This window comes from Dermochelys coriacea, chromosome 7 (genome assembly GCF_009764565.3).
Source record: "Dermochelys coriacea isolate rDerCor1 chromosome 7, rDerCor1.pri.v4, whole genome shotgun sequence".
NCBI classification, from domain to species: domain Eukaryota; kingdom Metazoa; phylum Chordata; order Testudines; family Dermochelyidae; genus Dermochelys; species Dermochelys coriacea.
In genome coordinates, this window is record NC_050074.1 from 85,204,237 (window position 1) to 85,226,006 (window position 21,770).

At 49.5% G+C, this 21,770-nt stretch overlaps 1 protein-coding gene across 1 annotated transcript in view; it reads right to left on the minus strand.

Moving 5' to 3' along the window:
• Positions 1-725: 725 nt before the first annotated feature.
• The window catches only part of PALD1 (phosphatase domain containing paladin 1), a 218,322-nt gene continuing 197,277 nt past the window's right edge, over positions 726-21,770 (minus strand). Inside the window, exon 20 of the mRNA XM_038411513.2 lies at positions 726-2,526. Within this exon, the coding sequence (XP_038267441.1) occupies positions 2,377-2,526 (150 nt within the window). The 3' untranslated portion in view covers positions 726-2,376. The remainder of the gene's footprint in view (positions 2,527-21,770) is intronic.

The following is a 21,770-nucleotide window of genomic DNA, read 5'->3' on the forward strand; positions in this document are numbered from 1 at the left end:
AATAGTTTTAATTTCATTAAGAGACGTCAAAGAACATCAGTTGCATCAACCACTGAATTACCAGAGCCTTTTATGCCTTAAAGGATCTATGTGAAGTCCCCATTGAGGGAAGAGCAGGCACGGTCTGTCTCCAATTTCTTCTAGGCTTGGTGCTTAGAACGCACCTCTTAGAACTGGTTACGAGTAGTAAAGAGACCACATTTGCTTTATCCAGTACCTGGGCTTATTGCTTTTTAGCCATTTTTGTTGTCTTATGACAATCTAGGCAGAATAATGCTGAAGCCCAGTAATAAAGATTCTGTACAAGAGAGAGGTTTTCTGAAACCATACATTGAATGTTCATGGCCTATGGAAATGTGGACTTGAGGGGTGAAATCCTGGCTCTACTGAAGTCACTGGGAGTTTTGCCATTGGCTTCAATGGAGCCAGGATTCACCCCAGACATCATACCTTTAAGGAACAAAATGTCCATTTGGAGAAACGCAATGGTCTTTGCCCAGTTACAAAAAATGTTAAAGGTACAACTTTCAGGAAACCTGTAATATGACAGATTTGTTAGTAGCACTCTATAAAACATGAAGTTACCAGGTTAGTCACAAGAATTTCTTGCAAAACTGTTTTGGCAAAGCAGGGAACACTTAGGCACAGATCCTCAAAGGTATTTAGGCACCCTACTCCTCATAAAGATCTTTCACCTTAATGAAATAATAAACACACAGTAGAGAAACCCAGAAGATCACATAAAATTTAGAAGCAAAGTGGAGGCATACAGCTGTACAGTAGTTTTGCAAAAAATACAGTGTCTGTTCCATTATCAGAAAGGAACTGAATACAAAAATTGATATACATCTGTTTGTAACAGAAATCAGTAAAGAACAGGGCTGTTTCAAAGTTCTCTGCATACCTGTGCCATAAACTACCTTCAACGAGCAAATTTATTTTGGTTTTATGTCACTTCAACATAGCCACCTTTCAGTTACTATAAGCGATGAGGAGAAGTGAAAAAATTTTATGCTGTCAGATGGCTGTGTTAGAGGTAACAAAAGAAAAAGAAATAGCAACTGCCTCTTGCAAGTTACCAATTTATCTATTTGGTTATATCACCAGCAAATAATTTAAACCCTGAAATATCCTGCTGGAGATGTAAAATACTTGATCTGATGCTTTACATTTATAAAAAGAAAATGAAACAAAATGCTCCATCAGAAAGAAGCCAAAAATAAAATGCTTGATAAACAGAAGCCTTGGTGCTTGGATTTTGAAGTAGGAACAATTCCAAATAAAATACACACCTCTTGGTATTTTAATTTTTTAAAAAAATTCACTTTTTAATTTCTGATGTATGCACCTCCTGAACTGCTTGCAGCCGACGAAAGCAGATTTGGAAAGAGACAGACTGCATGCTTGTGCAATTGTATTTCATATCTTATTTTGTCATCCTATTCATGCTCACTCTGGACTATTCCATTTCTGCTCACCAAACCTTCTGCAACCAGCCTCTCCCTCAGATGTGATAGCAGGAATGCGACTTTTTTCTGTATCTGAACACACTTGATTCACCTTATTTTTCAATCTTTCCAATCCCTTCTTTTTTTATCATTTCCTCTGTGAAGGTTTTTTTAAAAATTGCTTTAGATACACTGTGTGAAATCCTGATTTCAATGTCAAAATTCCTATTTATTTCAGTTGGGCCAAGATTTCATCTTTTATTTCTGGATCCACAAAATGTGGCTATTTGTTGAACAGAAGCTTTGGTGCCATACTGCAGCATAAGCATACAAGCTCTGGAAACAGGGCTTTTGACTGTAGCAGGGCTGTGGGAAGTTATTGGCTTATATTTTTCTCAAACACCTCCAGTTTGTTAATAAAGTTAATTTTAAAAAGTGTAATAAATATGCACAAACATAAAAATCCAGATCTCATTCTAGTGCCTACGGGATTCTTCATGAATCCCAAGTTGGCCTGCAAATTCTTTTACATTTATATGACTTTCTCTATATATAGTGCATAGACTGCACTACTATAGTGGGAAAGTGAGGAAGGCCATGAAAAATTTGGCACTTGCTGCTAATACATTCACTAAATTAATAAGATTGTGTTTTAAACATTTCAGAGATTTTTTTTTAAAAGGTTACACAATGTTTTCAATTAGACAGCTGATATTTAATTTACAATATTTTTTATTGTGTCTAACAGAACACTATAAATTTTTGTTTTTTAAAGTCAGTTTAAGGTGTGTCCCGTCCCGCTCCAATCTTTCTGGAAACAAAGTCTTTCCTTAAGGCAAATTCTCCCTCCCCCACCCATAAAAAGCAAGAGAACCAGCCAAGTCTGGAGAAACGCAGAAATTCCCAAGGTGCCTCACAGCGTCAAGTCCTAAATGAACTCCCCTCGGAATGGAAGTTGGCTACAGCTCTGTTCCTGCCAGCGATAGCGGAGCTTGGAGAGAGACTTGTCTTCTAGGTTCTCAAACTCAGCAAACCCCAGCTGATTCAGGATCTCGTAAACTCCAGCCTTGGCTGCCACCTGAAAGCAAAGGAGGGGGAAAGGGAAAAGGAAGAGTCTTAAATTTCCTCTGAGTATACAGGCTGGATTATATCGAGCGCAGAAGTTTACCAGGATGGCATTCCCGTTGCCCTTGATGTAAAACCACCTGGGTAAGTGAACAGGATTAGAAATAACACCACACAAAACAAGAAGGGCAACTCTTACAGAAATGTGCTTTCTATACAATGGTAGGGATAATGATGTGAGTAATGGGGGGAAGACAGCAGATGTCCACTGCTGCAGCTCTGCATATCTCTATGGAAAGAAAGAGAGAAAAGTAAAAGGGATTTTTCTCTCCCTTTGCTTAGTGTAAAACTTGCTCCTATTACAGGAATCTTTAACAACACTGCAGCACCTCTGGTCTCCTCTCCTAACAGCTCCTTTCAGCAGTACTAGCATGGGTCACCAACCTGGCACAATTCTCCAACAAAAAACAAAACAAATAAATCACCAAAAGCCAAACCTTTGGGCATACTGGGTCACACAATATCTAATAATGCCACCAACAAAACAATACATCTACTTTTTTCAGGATGAAGGGTAAAAATTTGTTTGCCCTTCTCTGCTCCTCTGGGGCCCTCCCCTCCCCCATGAGTTCTCGAAGATAATTGCTAATGGTTCCAAGATTGCTTCAGCTCATTCCTGAAATTCCCAGGGATGAATTTCATCAGGCCCTGCCAACATGAATACTTCTAACTTATTTAAATATTCTTGAACCTGTTCTTTCCCTATTTTGGCTTGTGTCCCTTCCCCATTGTTGTTAATATTAGTTGTATTTGGTCACCATTGACTCTTTTTTTTTTTTTTTTTTTTTTTAGTAAAGATTGAAGCAAAACAATCATTAAACTCCTTAGCCTTCTTGATGTCATCAGTTATTAGCTTCTCCTTCCCTGCTAAGTAGAGGATCTATACATTCTTCAGCTTTCTCTTGTTTCTAATGTATTTAAATAACCTCCTCTTATTGCCTTTTAGATTCCTTTCTAGGTATAATTCATTTTGTGCCTTTGCCTTTCTGATTTTGTCCCTACATGCTTGTGTTGTTCTTTTGTACTCCTCCTTAGCAATATGTCCAGGTTCCACTTTTGGTAGGATTCCTTTTTAGTTTTCAATTCACTAAAGTGCTCCTGATGGAGCCATATTGGCCTCTTACTATTCTTCCTATCTTTTCTTCGTATCAGGATAGTTTTCAGTTGTGCCTTTAATATTATTTTCTTCAGAAATTGCCAGCTCTACTGAACTCCTTTATCCCTAAAGATTTTCTTCCCAATGGGACCTTACCAGTTTTCTGAGCTTGTTAAAGTTGGTTGTTTTTTTTTTTAAGTCCATTGTCTTTATTCTGCTGCTCTCACTCCTTCATTTTCTTAGAATCATGAAATCTATCATTTCGTGACCACTTTCACCCTCGTTGCCTTCCACCTTCAGATGGATAACCGATTTCTCCCTGTTGGTCAGAATCAAGTCTAAAATGGCTGTTCCCCTGGTTACTTCCTGCACTTTCTCAAACAAAAAGTTGTCCCCAATATAGTCCAAGAACTTAGTGGAAATTTTGTGTTTTAACATTATTTTTCCAACAGATGTCTGGGCAGTTAAAGGAGCTGGGGTTGTTGTTAGAGCGGGTAGTTAGAGGCACTGTGACAGGTCCAGTGCATACTTAACCTAACAAAAGCTTGAACTATGGTCATACATATGGTAACAAATAAAACCTCGTACTTTCCTACATCTGGTGCTTAAACATTTTATAAGCCACTTTTTAACTGTTTGTGTTAGCATTTGCAGGGTTTGTTAGCTTTGGCGGAGTTCTGGAAAAGTTACAATGTTGCCTTGTTTTTGCTAAAAATGTAGTGCTTATGAAAGGGCAGAGAGGGACTGACAGCACTTCAGCCCAAAGACTTCCTTTTATCCATAAGTCTGGCACATGCCTCCCCTGAAGTACCTCAAGCTTAGCCTCAACCATCCCCCATCATGGATATGTGAAGTGAGCAGGGGTGGAAGGGAGACAGATTTAAATAGTGTACATACACTGCCCTTGCTGTGGGCATGCTAAGGAAACAGTCCTGTTACAATCAATTCCTTTTCTGTTAATGCCTGGACTCTCTGAACAGACAGCTCCTGCAGCCTGATAATGCATGACAGCCTCTTCATTAGGGGAAACGCTCTGTATTATCCATGGGAATGGAAGATAACTGATGTAGCATCCCAGGGTTGTCAACTAGATAAATAGTCAACATCTTTCAAATGAAAAGCTATTGGATAGCTCACTTTTTATCCATGGTCCTATTCACTGATTAAAAAAAAAAAAAAAGATTTTCAGATGCTCTCAGCACTTACACAGGCAACGAAAGCATTACAGCTGTAGTACTCCGGAAAAAAACACCGGGAAGCTTCTATTTAGAGAAAGGTGCTATAAGAGTGAACATAGACAAGGTTTGCCTTGTAGCCACATCCACACAATGTAATTTGGTTTCAGCAGGAAGAGAAAGACTCATATAGGAAGTTATCCAGCATGTTTCAGTGTGTTTCTTAAGAAAGAAAGGGTATCTATTTAGAGACTGCACAGTTTGGTGAGAGACAGAGGTTGGCATAGAGAGAAGTCTTCTACCAAACCAGTGAGACCAGAGGTCTCAAATGTTTGGTAATCAGGATTCTTACTGAAGATGTTATATACACATAAGCCACATTCTGCACTTTGTATGCCATCCCACACAATAAAGAATGTTAAGGGTGCAAAGTGAACCACTCAGTCAGGAAATGCTGAAGTTAAGGTTGAACAGGTAAGTTTACCTCTATCCCTTGTGACAGGGCAAGGCCAGATGGCTATAGAAAAATAGTCTTATTGGGATCCGGGAAGTGGGCATGCGAAGCCCGTCCACCGCTAAAGGATCCCCCCCAGCCTAAAAGGGGGATCCACAGAACCTAGATACCCAAAAAATTCCGGGGGACAACTAATAAAATAATAGGGACAGGAGTGTGGTCAAAGGGTCAAACGAAGGGAACCGGACGGGGACACCGAGCAGAGAACCCCAGACAGCGCCCGCTGCTCCTCAAAGGCGTCAAGGGAGTCAGAGGAACTCTGCCCGGATACGTGAACGGACCGAGGATCGGAAATAGGCCCCACACTCACAGGAGACTCCATCGGCCAACCTCCTCACTCTGGTTTTGTAGATGGCCATTTTAGCTAGGGCCAGGAGGAGGCTGACCAGGAGATCCCGTGACTTTGTGGGGCTACGGATAGGGAATGCATAAATGAGACGGTGAAGGGAGAAGTGCAACCAAAAACATAATAAAATATTGGTGAGGAGCCAGAATAGGGGCTGCAGCCTGGCACACTCCAGGTATAGATGTGCCAGGGTAACCCTCATGCCGCAAAAGGGGCAGGTGTCTGGGATTGAAGTGAACTGCGCCAAGTACACACCCGTGCTCATGGCTCCGTGAAGGAGCTGCCAACTGACATCCCCGGCGGGCCTTGGGACTAAGGTGGAATATAGGCTGGCCCACTGGGGCTCCTCACCCTCCAAAGGTGGCAGGAGGTCCTGCCATTTTGTATCGGGGCGGGACACGAGGGTGCGGGCGTGAAGGGTGTGGAGCACGAGCGTGTAGAGATGTTTTCTTGGCGCGGTTTGAAAGCAGACCACATGCCTCTCGTGCAGCCGGCTTCTAGTGAAGGGGTCGGTTGGGTCCACGGGGTAGGGGTCCAATTAAAAGGTCCGGCGGGCCTGGGGTAAAGGGTGGGCGGGGCGTGCCCTCGTGCAGGACCCGGTCGAGATGAACCCGAGTAGCGGGCGGCAAAGCGGCCTTCACCTCCTGAAGTATGCGCCGGGGAGTACAAGGTCTGGAAAGCCCCATGCGCTGAGCGAGTGTCAGGGGATCCAGCCAGTCTCCCCGGTCATAGTCCAGGAGGTCTCCGACTCTTGTGACCTCTGCCAGGATCAACCTCTGGCGCACCGAGCGGGACTCCGCCACCTGCACACGGAGCTGGGGGTTGTGTAGCAGGGGCTCCGCGAGGAGATCTGCCCCCTCGGTGGCCGCCACGGACCCGGTCGTTGTAAAGAGTTTCCAGGTCCGGAGGAGGTCCTGGTAGAAGACCGGAATCCCGGAGAGGTCTCGCGGAAGACCTCTCGGATGGAGATAAAGGACCTGCCGGTCGTATCGGAGCCCTCCGAAGAGGCGCAGGAAGGCGTGTGCCAGTATGCTCCACGCCGGACTACCTGTACCATAAAGGAGCCTCTGCAGGGTCTGGAGGCGGAAGACGTGGACCTGAGTGAACAGACATTTTAGGCCCTGCCCTCCCTCCTCCAGAGGTAGATGAAGAACCCCTGCAGGGACCCAGTGCAGTCCTGACCAAAAGAACTCCAGAATCAATGTCCGGAGGTTGGCCAGGAAACCCGGGGCCGGGACCAGGGTGTTGAGCCGGTACCAGAGCATGGACAGGACTAGTTGATTAAGCACTAGCGCTCTCCCTCGAAGGGAGAGGCACCGGAGTAGTCCTGTCCATTTCCGGAGCTGCCCTATCACCCCGCCCTCTAACTTCTGCCAGTTCTCCGGCGGAGAGGGATGTGTGGCAGAAAGGTAAACGCCCAGATAGAGCAGCGGACCCGTGCTCCACCGGATGGCCTGAAGCACGGGTGGGAGGGAGCTCGCCTGCCACCAGTCCCCTACCACCAAACCAGAGCTCTTGACCCAGTTGACCCGCGCGGAGGAGGCTGCCGAATAGATGGCCTGGCAAGCCTCCACCCGTGCCAAGTCGCCCGGGTCCTGGACCACGAGGAGCACGTCATGAGCGTACGGCGACAGGACCAGCCGCAGCTCCGGCTCCCGCAGCACCAACCCTGTCAACCTCCTTCAGAGGAGACAGAGGAAGGGCTTGATCGCCAGAGCGTACAGCTGGCCCGAGAGGGGGCACCCCTACTGTACTCCTCGCCCGAAGCTGACTGGTTCGGTCAGGGTCCAGTTGAGCCTGACCAAACACTCTGCGGAGGCGTACAGCACCCGGAGAAAACTCACAAACCTGGATCCAAAGCCAAACACTTGCAGAGTGCTCAGGAGATACCCGTGATCCAGCCTGTCGAACGCCTTCTCCTGATCTAAGGACAGGAGGACGAACAACAGATCATCCCTACACCCAAGTTCCAATAGGTCCCGGACCAGATATAGGCTGTCGAAGATGCTGCGGCCCGGGACGGTGTAGGTCTGGTCTAGGTGGACCACGTCCGCCAGCACGGACCTTAGCCGCAGCGAGATGGCTTTTGCCACGACTTTGTAGTCCATGCTGAGGAGCGAGACGGGATGCCAATTTCGTAAATCGCGGAGGTCCCCCTTCTTCGGCAATAAGGCGAGCACGGCTCGCCTGCACGCTCTGCAAAGACTCGGCCCAGACGGTGACTAGGTCTGGGCCCAGGACGTCCCAGAACACGCGGTAGAACTCCACGGTCAGCCCGTCCATACCTGGAGATTTATTGGTGGGCATGCGACGGAGGGCTTCCGAGAACTCGGCCAGAGTGAGAGGCAGCTCTAGTCGGTCTCGGTCGCCTGCACTGACCGTGGGGAGCTCCTCCCACAGCACTCTGCAAGCGTTAGGATCGGTCGGATCCGGGGAGAAAAGGTTTGCGTAGAAGGCTCTCGCCCTCCCACACATCTCCACTGGATCCGTGAGGGGGGTGTCATCTTCTGCCAGTAGGCAGATGACATGTTTTTTAGCCCCCCTCTTTTTCTCCAGGGCGTAGAAGAAGCGGGAGCCGCGATCCATCTCCCAAAGGAGACGGATGCGGGATCGAACAAAGGCACCCCGGGCCCGATGGTCCTCGAGGGTCCGGAGCTCCTCCCGCTTCTCCCGGCACGCTCCGCAGAGGGGTGGATCTTCGGGGGTGGCGGCCAGACACCTCTCCAGCTCTAAGACCTCCCGTTCCAACTGCTCTATCGCCGCATCCCTCCGTCAGCTGGCGCCCCGGGTGTAGTCACGGCAGAAGAGCCGGGCGCGCACCTTCCCTAGGTCCCACCATCGTCGCGCCGAGGGAAAGGCACGCCGCTGCCCTCGCCAGGCCAGCCAGAACTCCCGGAAGGACGCCACGAAGCCCGCATCCTCCAGCAAGCTGTTGTTAAAATGCCAATAGGCCGGCCCTGGCTTCTCCGCGCAGAGGGAGGCTGTCACGGTGGCTATATGATGGTCAGAAAATGGGGCCAGCCGGATGCTGGAGGAGTGGGCTCATGAAAGATGAAAGCGTGATAAATAAATGTGGTCCAACCGGGAATGGCGCGACCGACAGGCCTCCACCCGGACAAAGGTGAATGCGGAAGTGTCATCTGGGTGGTGGTCGCGCCAGACGTCCACCAGGGAGTGGTTTTCGACTATCTCCTGGAGGACGGCGACAGCGGCCGGGCTCTGCTCGGTCCCGTTCCTCAAGGGTGATGTTAAAGTCCCCTCCCAGGACCAGGCACTCCTGAGGATCCAAGGTGCCGAGGAAGGCGGAAGCCTGCTGATAGAATTGCAGCCGCTCCGGGCTCGCTGCTGGGGCATAGATGTTGACGAGGTTGACTACAAGCCCCTCCATGCGGACCCGGAGGTGCAGCAGGCGGCCCGGCACAGCCTCGGCAACCCCCAGCACCTCGGGCCATAGGTCGGGGGAGAACAGGGTCGCCATTCCAGCCGTACGAACTGTGAGGTGGCTAAAGTAGACCCTGTCCCCCCAATCCAGCCGCCAGCTGTCTTCGGCGGTCGGATCCGTATGGGTCTCCTGCAGGAAAACCACAGAGTACCTCCCCTCCCGAAGGAAGGGGAGCACCTGGGACCTGCGGAGACCCATCCTACAGCCGTGGGTGTTCAATGTTGCGATGGTAAAGGGTGCCATGAGGAGGGCTGGGGGGGATCCTCGCCGGCAGGGACGCTCGTGGCTCCCGGCGGGCAGCGCAGCAGTCCGTGACCCACCCCGTACGTGAGTAAGGAGTCACGGAAGAGGCGGACCCGCTGGTAGGCTGCGGCGCGCTGCCTCCCGGTCCTTTTACCCTCCCCTGTGAGGGCCCTTGCGGCCCGGAGGATTTGATTCAAGTCCCTCGATCGCTGGAGGGCAAGCTGTACTTTGTTGCGGGAGCCACGGACGTCTTCTAGAAACTCCCGCAACTCCTCTCGCAGCGCATGGAGGGCTTGGGTTACGGTCCGGTTACTCCCCGACGGGGCCCTTGCTACAGCCCCGTGGCCCACCGAGACGGGCAGACAGGGTGCGGACCCCCGACGGGGCTCCTGATGGGTTGACCTGAATGCTGGGGCGATAGGGGGCGGCGGAGGGAAGACAGCAGCCCCTGGTGGGTCGGGACGGGTAAACACAAAGGCCGCTCCCTGGGAGTCATCTGTTGGAAAGGGGAAGGAGACAGTCCCAGGGGTGGCAATAACATCTTGGGAGGTGGACGGGATAAGGGCAGGGGCAAGGGTAGAGGTGAGAGTCTGGGCGGGGAGAGGGCTCTCAGTGATTCCGGGCACAAGCTCTCTGGTGGATTTGGCAGCCACGGCATCAGGAGGTGGACTCTCTTTTGTAGGGCCCTCTCCCGGGAAAGAGGTCGAATGCTCCTCACCAGCGAGGGTGATCCTGGTGGCTCAGGTTCCAGCCGCGTGGCACTGGCCGTCGCCTCAACAGGCTCGGCGGCTCTCAGCGGGGTGCCCTCTGCAGCCGGTTTGATAGAGGAGTCCAGGGGCTCCTCGGAGGTGGGAGCAGAAGCAACGGTTAGGTGGAGGGAACATGGGGGAAGGGGGGCTGGAGTGAAGTCGCCCAGATCGAGGCCCGCTGGCATAGGATCGTCCTCCCCCTGGGTGACCGGGGTCAGACCCAGGGCCTCGATCTCCTCATATATAGACGGGAAATTGTTTTCCGCTACCCCGGGATTCTCCCTGCCGGCACCTGACGTGACGATTGCTTCGGGGCACACTGGGGTTTCAGATGGTGCCTCGGGGGTCTTGGAGGGGAGGGACTCCCGTGGAGGGGAGATACCGCCTTCCAGTGCTGCCACGTCTTCCCCAGCCGGCTCTGGTGGATGGAACACACCCGTGGGTAGAGCGGAAGGCTCGGCATCGGTGCCCCCCTTCCTGGTCTTCCAGGGGGCCTCTGCGTCAGATGGGAGGAGCGGAGCTCGAGCCTTCCGCTTGCCCCGGACTAGGGCCCAGCCCTCCATGGCATCATCTGGGGGCTGGCTAGCAGGGGTTGTGTCAGGGGGCAGAAGCAATGGCTCAGGGACTCGAGGGGGTAACAGTGGAGCAGCACAAGGGAGGGAAGATTCCCCTTGGGGTGGGCCCTCTCCCATGCCCGGCAGCGTCCCTGCCGCACCCTCCTCCACAGGCCCCGACAGATTGCAAGCAGCAGGGGCGGGGCTCTCCCGCTTGTCTGGGCATAGTTGGGGAGGTGCCCCTTGGGTCCGAGCGGGAGCAATGGTGGATTGGGAAGGAGAAGGGGTGGTTTTGCCACTGGGCAGCCAGGGGCGCCAGCGATGACGGGGCCGGTGCCCTGCCAGGGCTCGGGGATTCCGGATGCCCTTCCTTGCTGGGCCAAGGGGCAGTCCCTCCGTACGTGCCCCATCGCCCGGCAGAGGTAGCACCGGGCCTCCCCCATGGAATAATGCACCCGGTAATGGGCCCCCTGGTAGGGGACTAGGAAGGACCCCTCCAGTGCCTCTCCGTCACGTGCCATCGGCGGCAGTTGAAGCTGCACTTGCCGGCGGAACGAGAGGACGTGACGGAGGGCGGGGTCTTTGCAGCCCAACGGGAGAGGGCTGATGACAGAGATGGGCTTCCCCAAAGTAGAAAGGGCGGGTAACAGGGCGGCACTGGGGAGAAAGGGAGGGACAGAGGTCAGGACCAGGCGGACGCCCAGGTCCTCTAGCGGCTCTAAGGGGACGAACACGCCCCCAACTGCCAGGCCCTTCTCCACCGCCTCCTGGGCGACGGCCTCCAATGTTAAGAAGAAGACGACCTTGCCATACATTTTGGAGGCCGCCACAATGGCCATGGGCCCCACCACCCTCGCCAACGCCCGCACATAGGTCTCCACGTGGGGCGAGGCAGGCACCAGGAGGCAACGGACGCCGTGCTTCCTGGTCATGGTGGGAAAGGGGCCCCAGCCGCTATAGATGGTAGTGGAGGCGGTGGGCAGGAGAGATGACGTAGCAGCAGGCGGGGGGGCTGCCGCCTCCTGGGCGTACGCCCTGAGGGCTGGGGGAGGGACACCCGCAGAGCTGGTGGAGGGAACAGCGGGGAGGGACGCCCCAGCCGCTGGTGGGGCCGGGGCACTGGGGGCAGCCCCTGCCATGGAGGGCCTGGTCTTCTTAGCGGGGCCCTTCCCCTTCTTCCCCTGGCCCTTCCCGCCACCTGGGGGGGCTCCCCCCGAATCTGAGGGGGGGAGAGACATGGCAGCAGTGGAAGTCACCCCAATGCCCGTCGCTGCTGGTGCCCCAGCGGAGGCGATGGCAGATGGTTCGGCAGCGGAGGTAGAAGCTTGGGGGGGTGACGGAGAGGTAGGCGGGGGAGGGGGAGCTCGGGCTGCTGGAGGGGTCTCACCCATCTCATCCCCCGCCATCATGAGCAAGGAGGGAAGGGGGGACACCAGAAGGAGGAGGGGAGTGGGGAAGCAGGTCGACCACTCCTCCCCACTAGGCTGCAGGCAGCGGAGGAGGGCGCCAAAAGGGGTGGGCTGGACGGGGGGCAATCAGGGGTTAGGGGTCAGTCACCGACACAAGGTGGAATTCCGGCTCCTCTTGGTGCACTAGGGGAGGGGGGATACAACAACATTGGGGGTGCAGTGAAGAGGGTTGCAACTAAAATGGGGAATTGCACAAGCGCATGGGAGGGGGCATGGGCACACGGAGCGAGGGGCTAAGCGGTCTGGAGGTAGAACAGGGAAACCAAGGGGCTAGCTTCAGAGTCTGGGGCGGGGCAAACAAACAAAGGCTGCAAAAGGAAATGGGCGGGGCAGGTAAACAAATTGAAGCTAGTACAGGGGACTGGGACAAAATGGGGGGCAAGGCTACACGTGGCAAATGGGGCAGGTAGTAAAGGGCAAGCTGGGGGGCAGACAGTCCGGGGGGGGGCACGTGCACCCACGTGCGCTTGCACAAGTCTTTTTAAGCTGGCTGCTGCTTCTGGCCCAAAGGGTGGAAATAGGGCGTGGCAAGCCAAGCAAGCAGCTGAGTCCAGAGGCAGGAGCTGAGGCAGATGGTATACAGCCAGTGGGGGTGGTGGAGGGGGTGGGGGTGGTGGTAGTAGTGGTGGGGGTTGGGGGGACACACAGATGGATTGGGGGGCAGCTCCACACCACACCCCCTGTGTCCCTGGAAACACAGTCAAGACCCCCATCACAAGAGCACAGTTTGAAAATTACTCAGTCTTAGGCCCCCTCCACGGTGGTCTGCAAAGTCTCTAGGTGCTCCCCACTGGTAGATGGTCCTCTTCTCCTCCTCCTCGGGGCTTCAGCAGCTCCAGGCAGCAGACTCCAGGAACTCCAGGTGGTGGTCCAGGCAGGCAGAAAGGACCCCTCTCAGGTGGTGGTGACGGTGGTGGTATCCACAAACAGCAATGGCTGGGGTCCCTCACTCCTCCTCTCTGGGGAGTGGGCTAGCAGCCCCCCCCCCCCCGCCGCCTTGGGGCTGCCGTTGGAGCAGCAGTAGCACCCGAGAGTGGGGGGTCCAGCAACCAGTTAGCAGAGAAGTGGGGGGGTGGTGTCTGGCCCAGCCAGGGGAGCAGCTGGAGCAGCAGGGAGAGCTTAGGGCCTAGCAGCAGCAGGAGTAGCAGCTTCCCACCTCCCTCCAAGCTAGAAGGCTATGGGAGGGGGGGAGAGAGAGAGATTCGCTCCAGGCTAAACAAATCCCTGGTACCAGGTTAAGTGAAATGGAAGCTGCTCCAGGTCAATTAAGACACCTGGGGCCAATTAAGAACTTTCCAGAAGGCAGGGAGAATGCTATGTTGATTGGGACAGCTGAAGCCAACCAGAGGCTGGCTGAAACTGGTTAAAAGCCTCCCAGTCAGTCAGGTGGGTGTGCATGTCAGGAGCTGTGGGAGGAAGTTGTGCTGTTGGAGAGGCTGAGTAGTACACACCATATCAGGTACAAGGAAGGCAGCCCTGAGGTAAGGGTGGAGCTTGAGGAAGTGAGGGCTGCTATGGGGGAAGTAGCCCAGGGAATTGTACATGTCATGTTTCTAAAAGGACAGCTACCATAGCTGATACTATTAGGGTCCCTGGGCTGGAGCCTGGAGTAGAGGTGGGCCTGGCTCCCACCACCACCTTTGTCCCCTGATTAATCACTGAGACTGGGAGACAACAGAGACTGTGCAAGGAAGGATAACTTCTCACCTCCCTCGCTGGCTTATGATGAAAATGGCTCAGTAGATTGTGACCCTTGTCTCTAGAGAAAGAAGGGTTATGTGGAGGGTCATGGTGAGCCTCTAAGGCTAGCGAAATCTGCCAGGAAACGCGGGACCCATGGAGGCAAGGACAGAACTTTGTTACACCCTCTATGCTGATATCAGCGAGAGGAGAATCATGCCCAGTGTGTGTTTCAGCTAACAAAGCTGCTGCAGTGAATAAATAGCTGCTTGTTTGAGCTCCTATCTCAATGCCTGTTTTTAATTCAGCACGGGGATGCTTCGAGTGACTTGATCTTATCCTTTCCCAGAAGTTCTACTTTCACACACCCCCTTCATCTGTCTCTGTCTCTCCATCCAGCTGCTGTCAGTCTGGGAAGCTAGCTGCCAATCTTGCACCTAATTAGTGATTTACTGAAGAGTGTAGCAGAGGAGCTGCCATTTTATTCTATAATGTAGAGGGCACTCATTTGCACATGAATAAAATAAGGACTTTTTCATAACTTTCCCCTTTGCCAAAATTCAACAGGCCAAAAAACATTTCAATAATGGTCAGCATTAAGTCAATCCTTCGTGATGTTTCCTTACTGTTTAGACAGTAAATATCACTTTAGAACCCTTCTTCTTAATCCTATCAGTAGGTTCGTTGCACTTTAAGGTGCTGAAAATGATGAGCATCATACCATCTTGTATTCAGATCCTCCTGCATAATGTGATTACATGGCCATGTAATCAGTCACATAATTGTCCTTCTGTGATATGTCCAAAAGAGTGTCTATCAATTGCTCATTTCAGTCTGTAATCATAATGTGCTCTATATGCTTGACTTTTAATACAGTGTGTTAGACTATCAAAGGAGAGCAGACAGTTCCAACGCACTCACCCACAGGAGACAGGCAGACATCAGGCTGGGGATTACAACCCATTGAGACTGAATGGATCTAACTGTCCAAACACTACAGCAGCCATCAAGAGGGCATTCTCCCCGAGAGGCCCTAGTGCATGCTCAATTGACTGGAAAAACCGACTGTCAGGCACCAGGATATTTCACACCTGGGCCCATAAACAAAAAAATGATTCAGCAATATGGTAATTTGACCCAGGCCCCACACGAGGAGGGTGGCGCTTTGTTGAACCTGTCAGAAGGAACCAGCCAGAGCGAGACAGACATGCACAGAAAGATCTTGGTGTTTTAAGAGAATGTGAATTGGGTCTGTTCTATTCCTGGAATGAGACTAAATGTGTGTGTCAGCTGTTTTAAAATCTTTTTTTGTTTCTTTAATGCTTTGTCCCAACTACTAAATAAAAATACTTTGAGAAGGCTGTTGTTCAATGGCACTGGTCACAGATTCCCAAGGGGAAGAAACGCAGGTGCCTGGAACATAATCAGATTTGCAGTGAGACAAGCGGTTGCTGTGCACAAGGTATCATAACCAGAGCCCCTAAGAGAGGGAGAACGGCAAAATGCCATGCAAAACTGGTCAGAGCAAGAGGCTTATCCCCTGAGGGGCTGATTTAGAGAGACCAGAAAGGAAACTGAGGTACAGCTAACCCTGGACCCAGGGCAGCTTTTTCTTTGAATTAGCTCCAGAATCTCAGCTTTCGTTTGTTTTTAAAAAATTAAGTCTCTACTTGCTATGCTCGCAAAGAAAGCCTGCAAAACGTAAAGTGAATGTACCAACGCAGTCAGACCTGCCTGAAACTGCTCACTGGTTGAAACTAGAACTCTGAGAAGTGTGAACTCCTCCTATCCATCTCACTTTGAACCCTAATGAAAGTACATTATACGTCATCATTGTTAACTATTTCACACATATTGTTTGTACTTCTCCATTGTTGGGAGTAGAAGCAGAGAGCAGGCCTGGATGCAGTCGATGTTTGCTGGAGTAGGAAATTAAATTTGGGGACGGAGAACTAAATTCCTCAAGTGACTTTCACCCCTGTCTAGAAGGCAGAAGAGAAAGAGGAAGTGCATCTCTCTCCATATTATTAGCTCCCACCCATCTGTCCCCTACACCGCCACCAAAACTCTCAGCTTCCTCATTCCACAATGCAATCTTGCATTATCAATATAAAAATAAAATCAGCCGCACACTGAATATGTATGGGTAGTGCAACATTAATGTAATATCAAATGCAAAAATAAGGTATACTGTACAGCCTATTCTGTACTTCACAACAGTGCATGGGGAGGCTTGGGAAGACGCTCCTGAATTCTTGCCTTTCTGCTGCATAGGACCTAGGGCCTTGCTTATATTTATATAGCATTTTTCATTCTGAAACATCTCAAGCACTTTACAGAGGTAATATACAGGGATCATTCACCTGCCACTGTAAAGAGTCACTTCTGATGTGCCACTATTTAAGTGATGCTACCTAATATTGGGGGCGGGGGAAATACTGTATCCAACTGAAATGACAGAGGGACTTTAGATAGGAAGGGCCTTCTTCTCCTCCTCTAACAGTATAACTTCATTTACTAGTGTAAGTAAAAGGAGAATCAGGCCTCAGAAAGTATAATGACCCAGGCTGGAATCTGGCCAGGACACCAGGGTTAACACACTACTCTTCAAAAGTGCTGTGGAATTTTTAGTGGCTGTAAGTGGTGTGTGTGTGTGTGGGGTGTGTGTGTGTGTGTGTGTGTGTGTGTGTGTGTGTCATGGTGCTAGTGAACCTTGTTCTTCTTTCTAGCTTTGAGCACTGAACCCCCTCATTTTATGATGCCTGAAATGGCCTACTGCAGGTGGCATTATGAGCCAGAAAAACAAACATTCTAAACGAATCCCCAGGGCACAGACTGAACCTCTCACTTTAGAGCCCCTTAAGAGTGGAAAGGAAGCAAAGGCAAAGGAAATTTTAAATATTAGTATAAAAAAAAATCACAGATATGAGTGCAGTTTGCCAATAGCACAAGATACTCCAGACTAGACAACGCCATCCCTCCCATCCACTAAGGGTGCTTTAGGAATAATGAAATCCTCTATGCAAATGCAAGGGCAGAGAATTAAATGACATGCAGACTCTAGTTTCCATGTAGGAACATATAAGGCAGAAAAAGCTTAGACACTCTTGATGGCAAGAACGCTATGGGAAGAGAGAGACATCAGCATCATTTCTGACCAACATAGCTACGTTGGTATAAGTTTTATAAAATTGTACCAACAGTACAATTTTGGTTAGGAGTATGATTTTATACCACTAGAGTTAAACTGGTACAATCCCTTGTGTGGACGCAGTTTTATCTGTTTAAAGGTAACTTATACCAGTATAGCTTGTTCCCCTGCCTGTACAAGAGTAGCTATAAAGCAGCTTTTACTGGTAGAGCCATACTACGGGGTTGTACTGCTTTAACTATACAAGTACAACTTGTGTGTGTAAAAAGGCTCTAAAAGCACAAAGAGGCTTCTGCTGGCACCTTTGAAGTGGAATCCCAATCCTTTGTTGGTTAGCAAAGATCTGTTGCTTCATACTCTCTCACGTCTAACCATGCATGGGGGGGGGGGAAGGAAAGAGGGTGGGCAAGACTAGCTCTGTAATTCAGTTTTGCTCAGGGCACTAGAAGCACTTAAGCTGCCTCTCCCTACTCCCACTGTTTGGCAATGAAAACAAGGAAATAAATGAGGTGCCATTTCCCTCAGCTATTTCAGGTTGAACACAGCGGAGCACATTTCGACTCAGATTTTGTTTTCAAAGAGAATGTTGGGTAAGGCAGTGCAGATAACATTCCTTCTTCCCCTTGCATTCTACACCCCTGATTTGGGCAGGGCAGTGGTGGTGCTTTTCTCTTCCCCCTCCCTCCCCTCAAAATGATGAATGTCCTTTTCCAGCACAGTCCCTTCAATCGAGATCGGGCAGGCTCTGATTGTAACCAGAGTTGGCAGATGCCCCTTTCATCTCTGTCCGAAAAGATCAAACATGCCAATATGAATTAGCAGGGCTAATTGAGAGAGGGGAGGAGGTTTTCCCACAACACACAAGCCAGAGACTCCCCACTTACTGCCTACACAAATGAGAGAGAGGCTAATCTCAATGCACAGATTAAAAAAAAAAAAAAAAAAAAAAAAAAAAAAAAGAGAGAGAGAGTCCCAGCCCCCTCTCCTCCCTTTGTCCACTCTATTTTACCTTCTTACATCGCTCAGAATGACTCAGTAACTAACCACCACCTATGTACACCTCCTCATTATTTGCTTAATCTTGGAAGATCCTTTTTCACTGTACTGAGGCTCTTTAGGTGCAAATTTAGTATCTTCCCAGTCTCTCTTCAATGTTAACGTCTAAATATTTTGCACAAAATTTAAAGGTAATTCAAAGCCCAAAATCGAATGTCACTAAGTAACAGCAGCTGAAGAGTACATGTCACTTGCAAACACTGCATCTTCGATTTTATTTTGGTATTTGATGCCTAGGTGCAATTGAGATGCACCACAGATGCATGGACAAGATTTTATAAATTTTAAGCCCTACGCACACATGTACACTAACAATAAGGTCTCTCTTCCAGCGTGATATCACCATAGTTACAATTAGAGGTGCTCAGTTTGGAACACTTTTAGTTTAATAAAGTTGGAGCAGCTGACAGAGCTTTCTCTGTGGATGGCTCTGAACTTTAGAATTCAGTACATCCCAGTCCAATTGTAAATGGACTGGACACCTCCCAAGCACCCTCTTATGGCCTAGGATCACTCTGTAGGCACCCTGCCTCCGTTTCCCTCTTCAGCTCAGGGCCCCTACAACCAAACTATCAAAACAACTCTTCTTTGGTTCATCTACACCCCTCTTTGGGACTCAATTTTTTAAAACAACAAAGTCAGACCCAAAATAAAGTTTTAAAATTTTTCCCCAAATCCACACTTCCACTCTTTCCTGCTGGGGTCTCCCAGGTCATACCCTCCCTGGATTGTCCTGAATGACTAAGGGTACATATATGTGGGGAAAAAATAAAAAACAAAAACTCAAATGTGAGTCTCAGAGCCCAAGTAAATTGACTCGAGGCTCACAGGGATCACGTCCTGGGGCTAAAAATAGCAGTGCAGACATACTCTCGGGGTATGTCCGCATTGCAATTAAAAACCCAGGGTTGGGCCGTGCCAGCAGACTCAAGCTTGCAGAGCTCGGGCTAAGGGGCTGTTTAATTGAGGTGTAGATGTTTTGGTCTCAGGCTAGATCCTGGGCTCTTGGACTGTTCCCTCTCAAAGGGTCCCTGAGTCTGTGCTCCAATCCAAGCCTGAACATCTACATCACAATTAAACAGCCCCTTAGCCTGAGCCCTGTGAGCCTGAGTCAGCCAGCATGGGCCAGCCATGGGTGTTTAACTGCAGTGTAGACATATCCTCAGAGTCCACGTTAGAGCCTCCTCGTGCCCAGTAGCCAATCCCTGCGTTCACAAACTTGTGTTGAAGTCTCTCACTCCAGCTTCACTCTTATTTCTCTCCCAGGGCACCTCTCTCTCTCTCTCTCTCTGCAGCTTCCAGCTGCTGATCATAGAGAATCAGCTCCTTCACACTCAGCTGGTTCTACAATTAAACCCCACACTCCAACCCAGAAAGAAAAGGAGTACTTGTGGCACCTTAGAGACTAACAAATTTATTAGAGCATAAGCTTTCGTGAGCTACAGCTCACTTCACGAAAGCTTATGCTCTAATAAATTTGTTAGTCTCTAAGGTGCCACAAGTACTCCTTTTCTATGAAGCGAGCTGTAGCTCACGAAAGCTTATGCTCTAATAAATTTGTTAGTCTCTAAGGTGCCACAAGTACTCCTTTTCTTTTTGCGAATACAGACTAACACGGCTGCTACTCTGAAACTCCAACCCAGGTGTGGCAAGCAGGGCTAATTGTATGGGGCTGGCCAGCTCCAGGCCACTGTCCCCTTAAGGCACAGGCAACCACATTACACCAATATAGCCTGAATCTGCTAGCCTTCAGGGAATACTGCAATGCTAATCTCTTTTCCCAGGTTCCAAGGAGGGAAAGATGCATTCAAGGCTGGGACTTGGGTAGTTTTAGTTTTTATTTTATTTTCTGTTTTGGGGGAAGTTGCTAGGTTTAGTTTTGCTGGGGTAGTATTTGTATTGTTAATATGAAGCAAAGAGACCAGAGTATGTATGTTTTTCTAATGTCCGATTTGTATAAATTAATAAAACATTTATTTATGATGTTTCTTTCCAGATCAGAACTTTTCAAAAGTTCAGGCTGTTTAGATCCAGGTTTTGGTGTGGCTCATTATAGACAGTTTAGAGTGTGTGTGTGTGTGTACGTACACACACACACACACACACACACACAAAACGTATGAATGACATTTAAGAAATGGAGTTTATATTTTCTCCCTGGAGAAATTAGACCTGTGGTTTACAGTTTCAGACTCAGAGTTTATGCTGTTCAAATCAAGCTTATTCTTCCTTATACAATGAATTCTGCTTATGAAAAGGGTCTTTGGGACCCAGTAAGTCCTTAAAAAAATAGAACAGTGGCTTTTATAAAGAAGTGCATTTAGAGGAAAAAAAACCTACGGCTTTGTATAGAGGGAGGGTATTTCAGACTAGGTCTCACTACAGAGAAGCATTGATGTGTGTTCATGTACAGTACGCATTCAGTTAGTTTTAAGTTCAAGCCTTTGAAGGGTTGAGACATGGGAGAGGGCTGAAATTTGCCAGAATATTTAACTTTTTAGCTTTAAATTAAACTCCCCAGGTGAGAAGTGCAATGGGGTACGTTCACACTGCAATGGGTACAACTGCATGAAGTGAGAACAACAGTCTACTACAGAAAACAGTGGAGAGGGAGAGAATTGACAAATATGCTGCTTCATATTTAGCATATTTGTCCCCATCACCCTTTTAGTTTGTCCCAGTTAACTCTTGCTGGCAAAATTCATGACATTCCATCATGGTACATCACCATGGGAAGTCTGACTACCTGGACGCCAAAAGATTAAACTGGCCAAGGAAGCAGAATGGAGTTTGTTCCCTTTCAGCTCCTGCGGCTAGGAGCCATCATTTACGTTTTTGAAAAGAATTCTAACTTGGGGTTTAAGATGTAGGATTTGAGCATCATGTGATAGTTTAAGATGTTAACAGAGCATTTGTCACATGTGCGGAGGATGCATCAATGTTGGTATTACAGGCACTCTGATTCTACAGTCTTCTTAGCTTATGCGCAACATGCCTCAGGTGGCACGTGACCAGGATTCATCCCCAAGTTTGGTCTACTGATTAGATCAGCAGCTTTCCTGGCCCAGGCCCGGTACTGACTGGGAGCACGACCTGAACGCTGATCCATGCCCATTCTACAGTGATGGGGGACATCTAAGAACCTTTAACACACAAACGCTCACCCAGACCCCCCATTTCCACAGTGAGCTCCCTTACACTTCCAACATATATTGATTGTGGCGGGTTAAAGAACTTGAATGAAGGTTGCCTTGACTAGTGATTTTCTTGATTTTCATTGACCGCGTTACTGAGAGTTGCACATAAATCATCTTAATTCTAGGCAAATGAAATGTTGTTGGTTGAGTTTTATGTTTAAGTGCACTAGGACTTCCTGGACTGCCCACCTCTGCAGAGCTTGTACAAATGTGCAGTTTAGCTAACCCTTCCACCCCCTTACACGCCACACACACACACGTTTAATCTCTTTATTGAGAGATGTGGAGAATGCCCCAACTCAACCAACCTTTGCATGCATCTACAAAACCTTCCCTGCGTCAAATAAGTAGGACTGCTGCACAGAAAGAGCTGATTGCTTGAATATGAGACATGCCAAAGTCCTGATAAAGGAGAAGCATCAAAAAGCCCTTTGTGCCTGGGAATAATGGGGAGGAGGAGAATGCTTTCAAGGGGCAGTTTAATACCTCATAAAAAAAAGAGAGAAGGGGAAGGGGGGGAGAAAA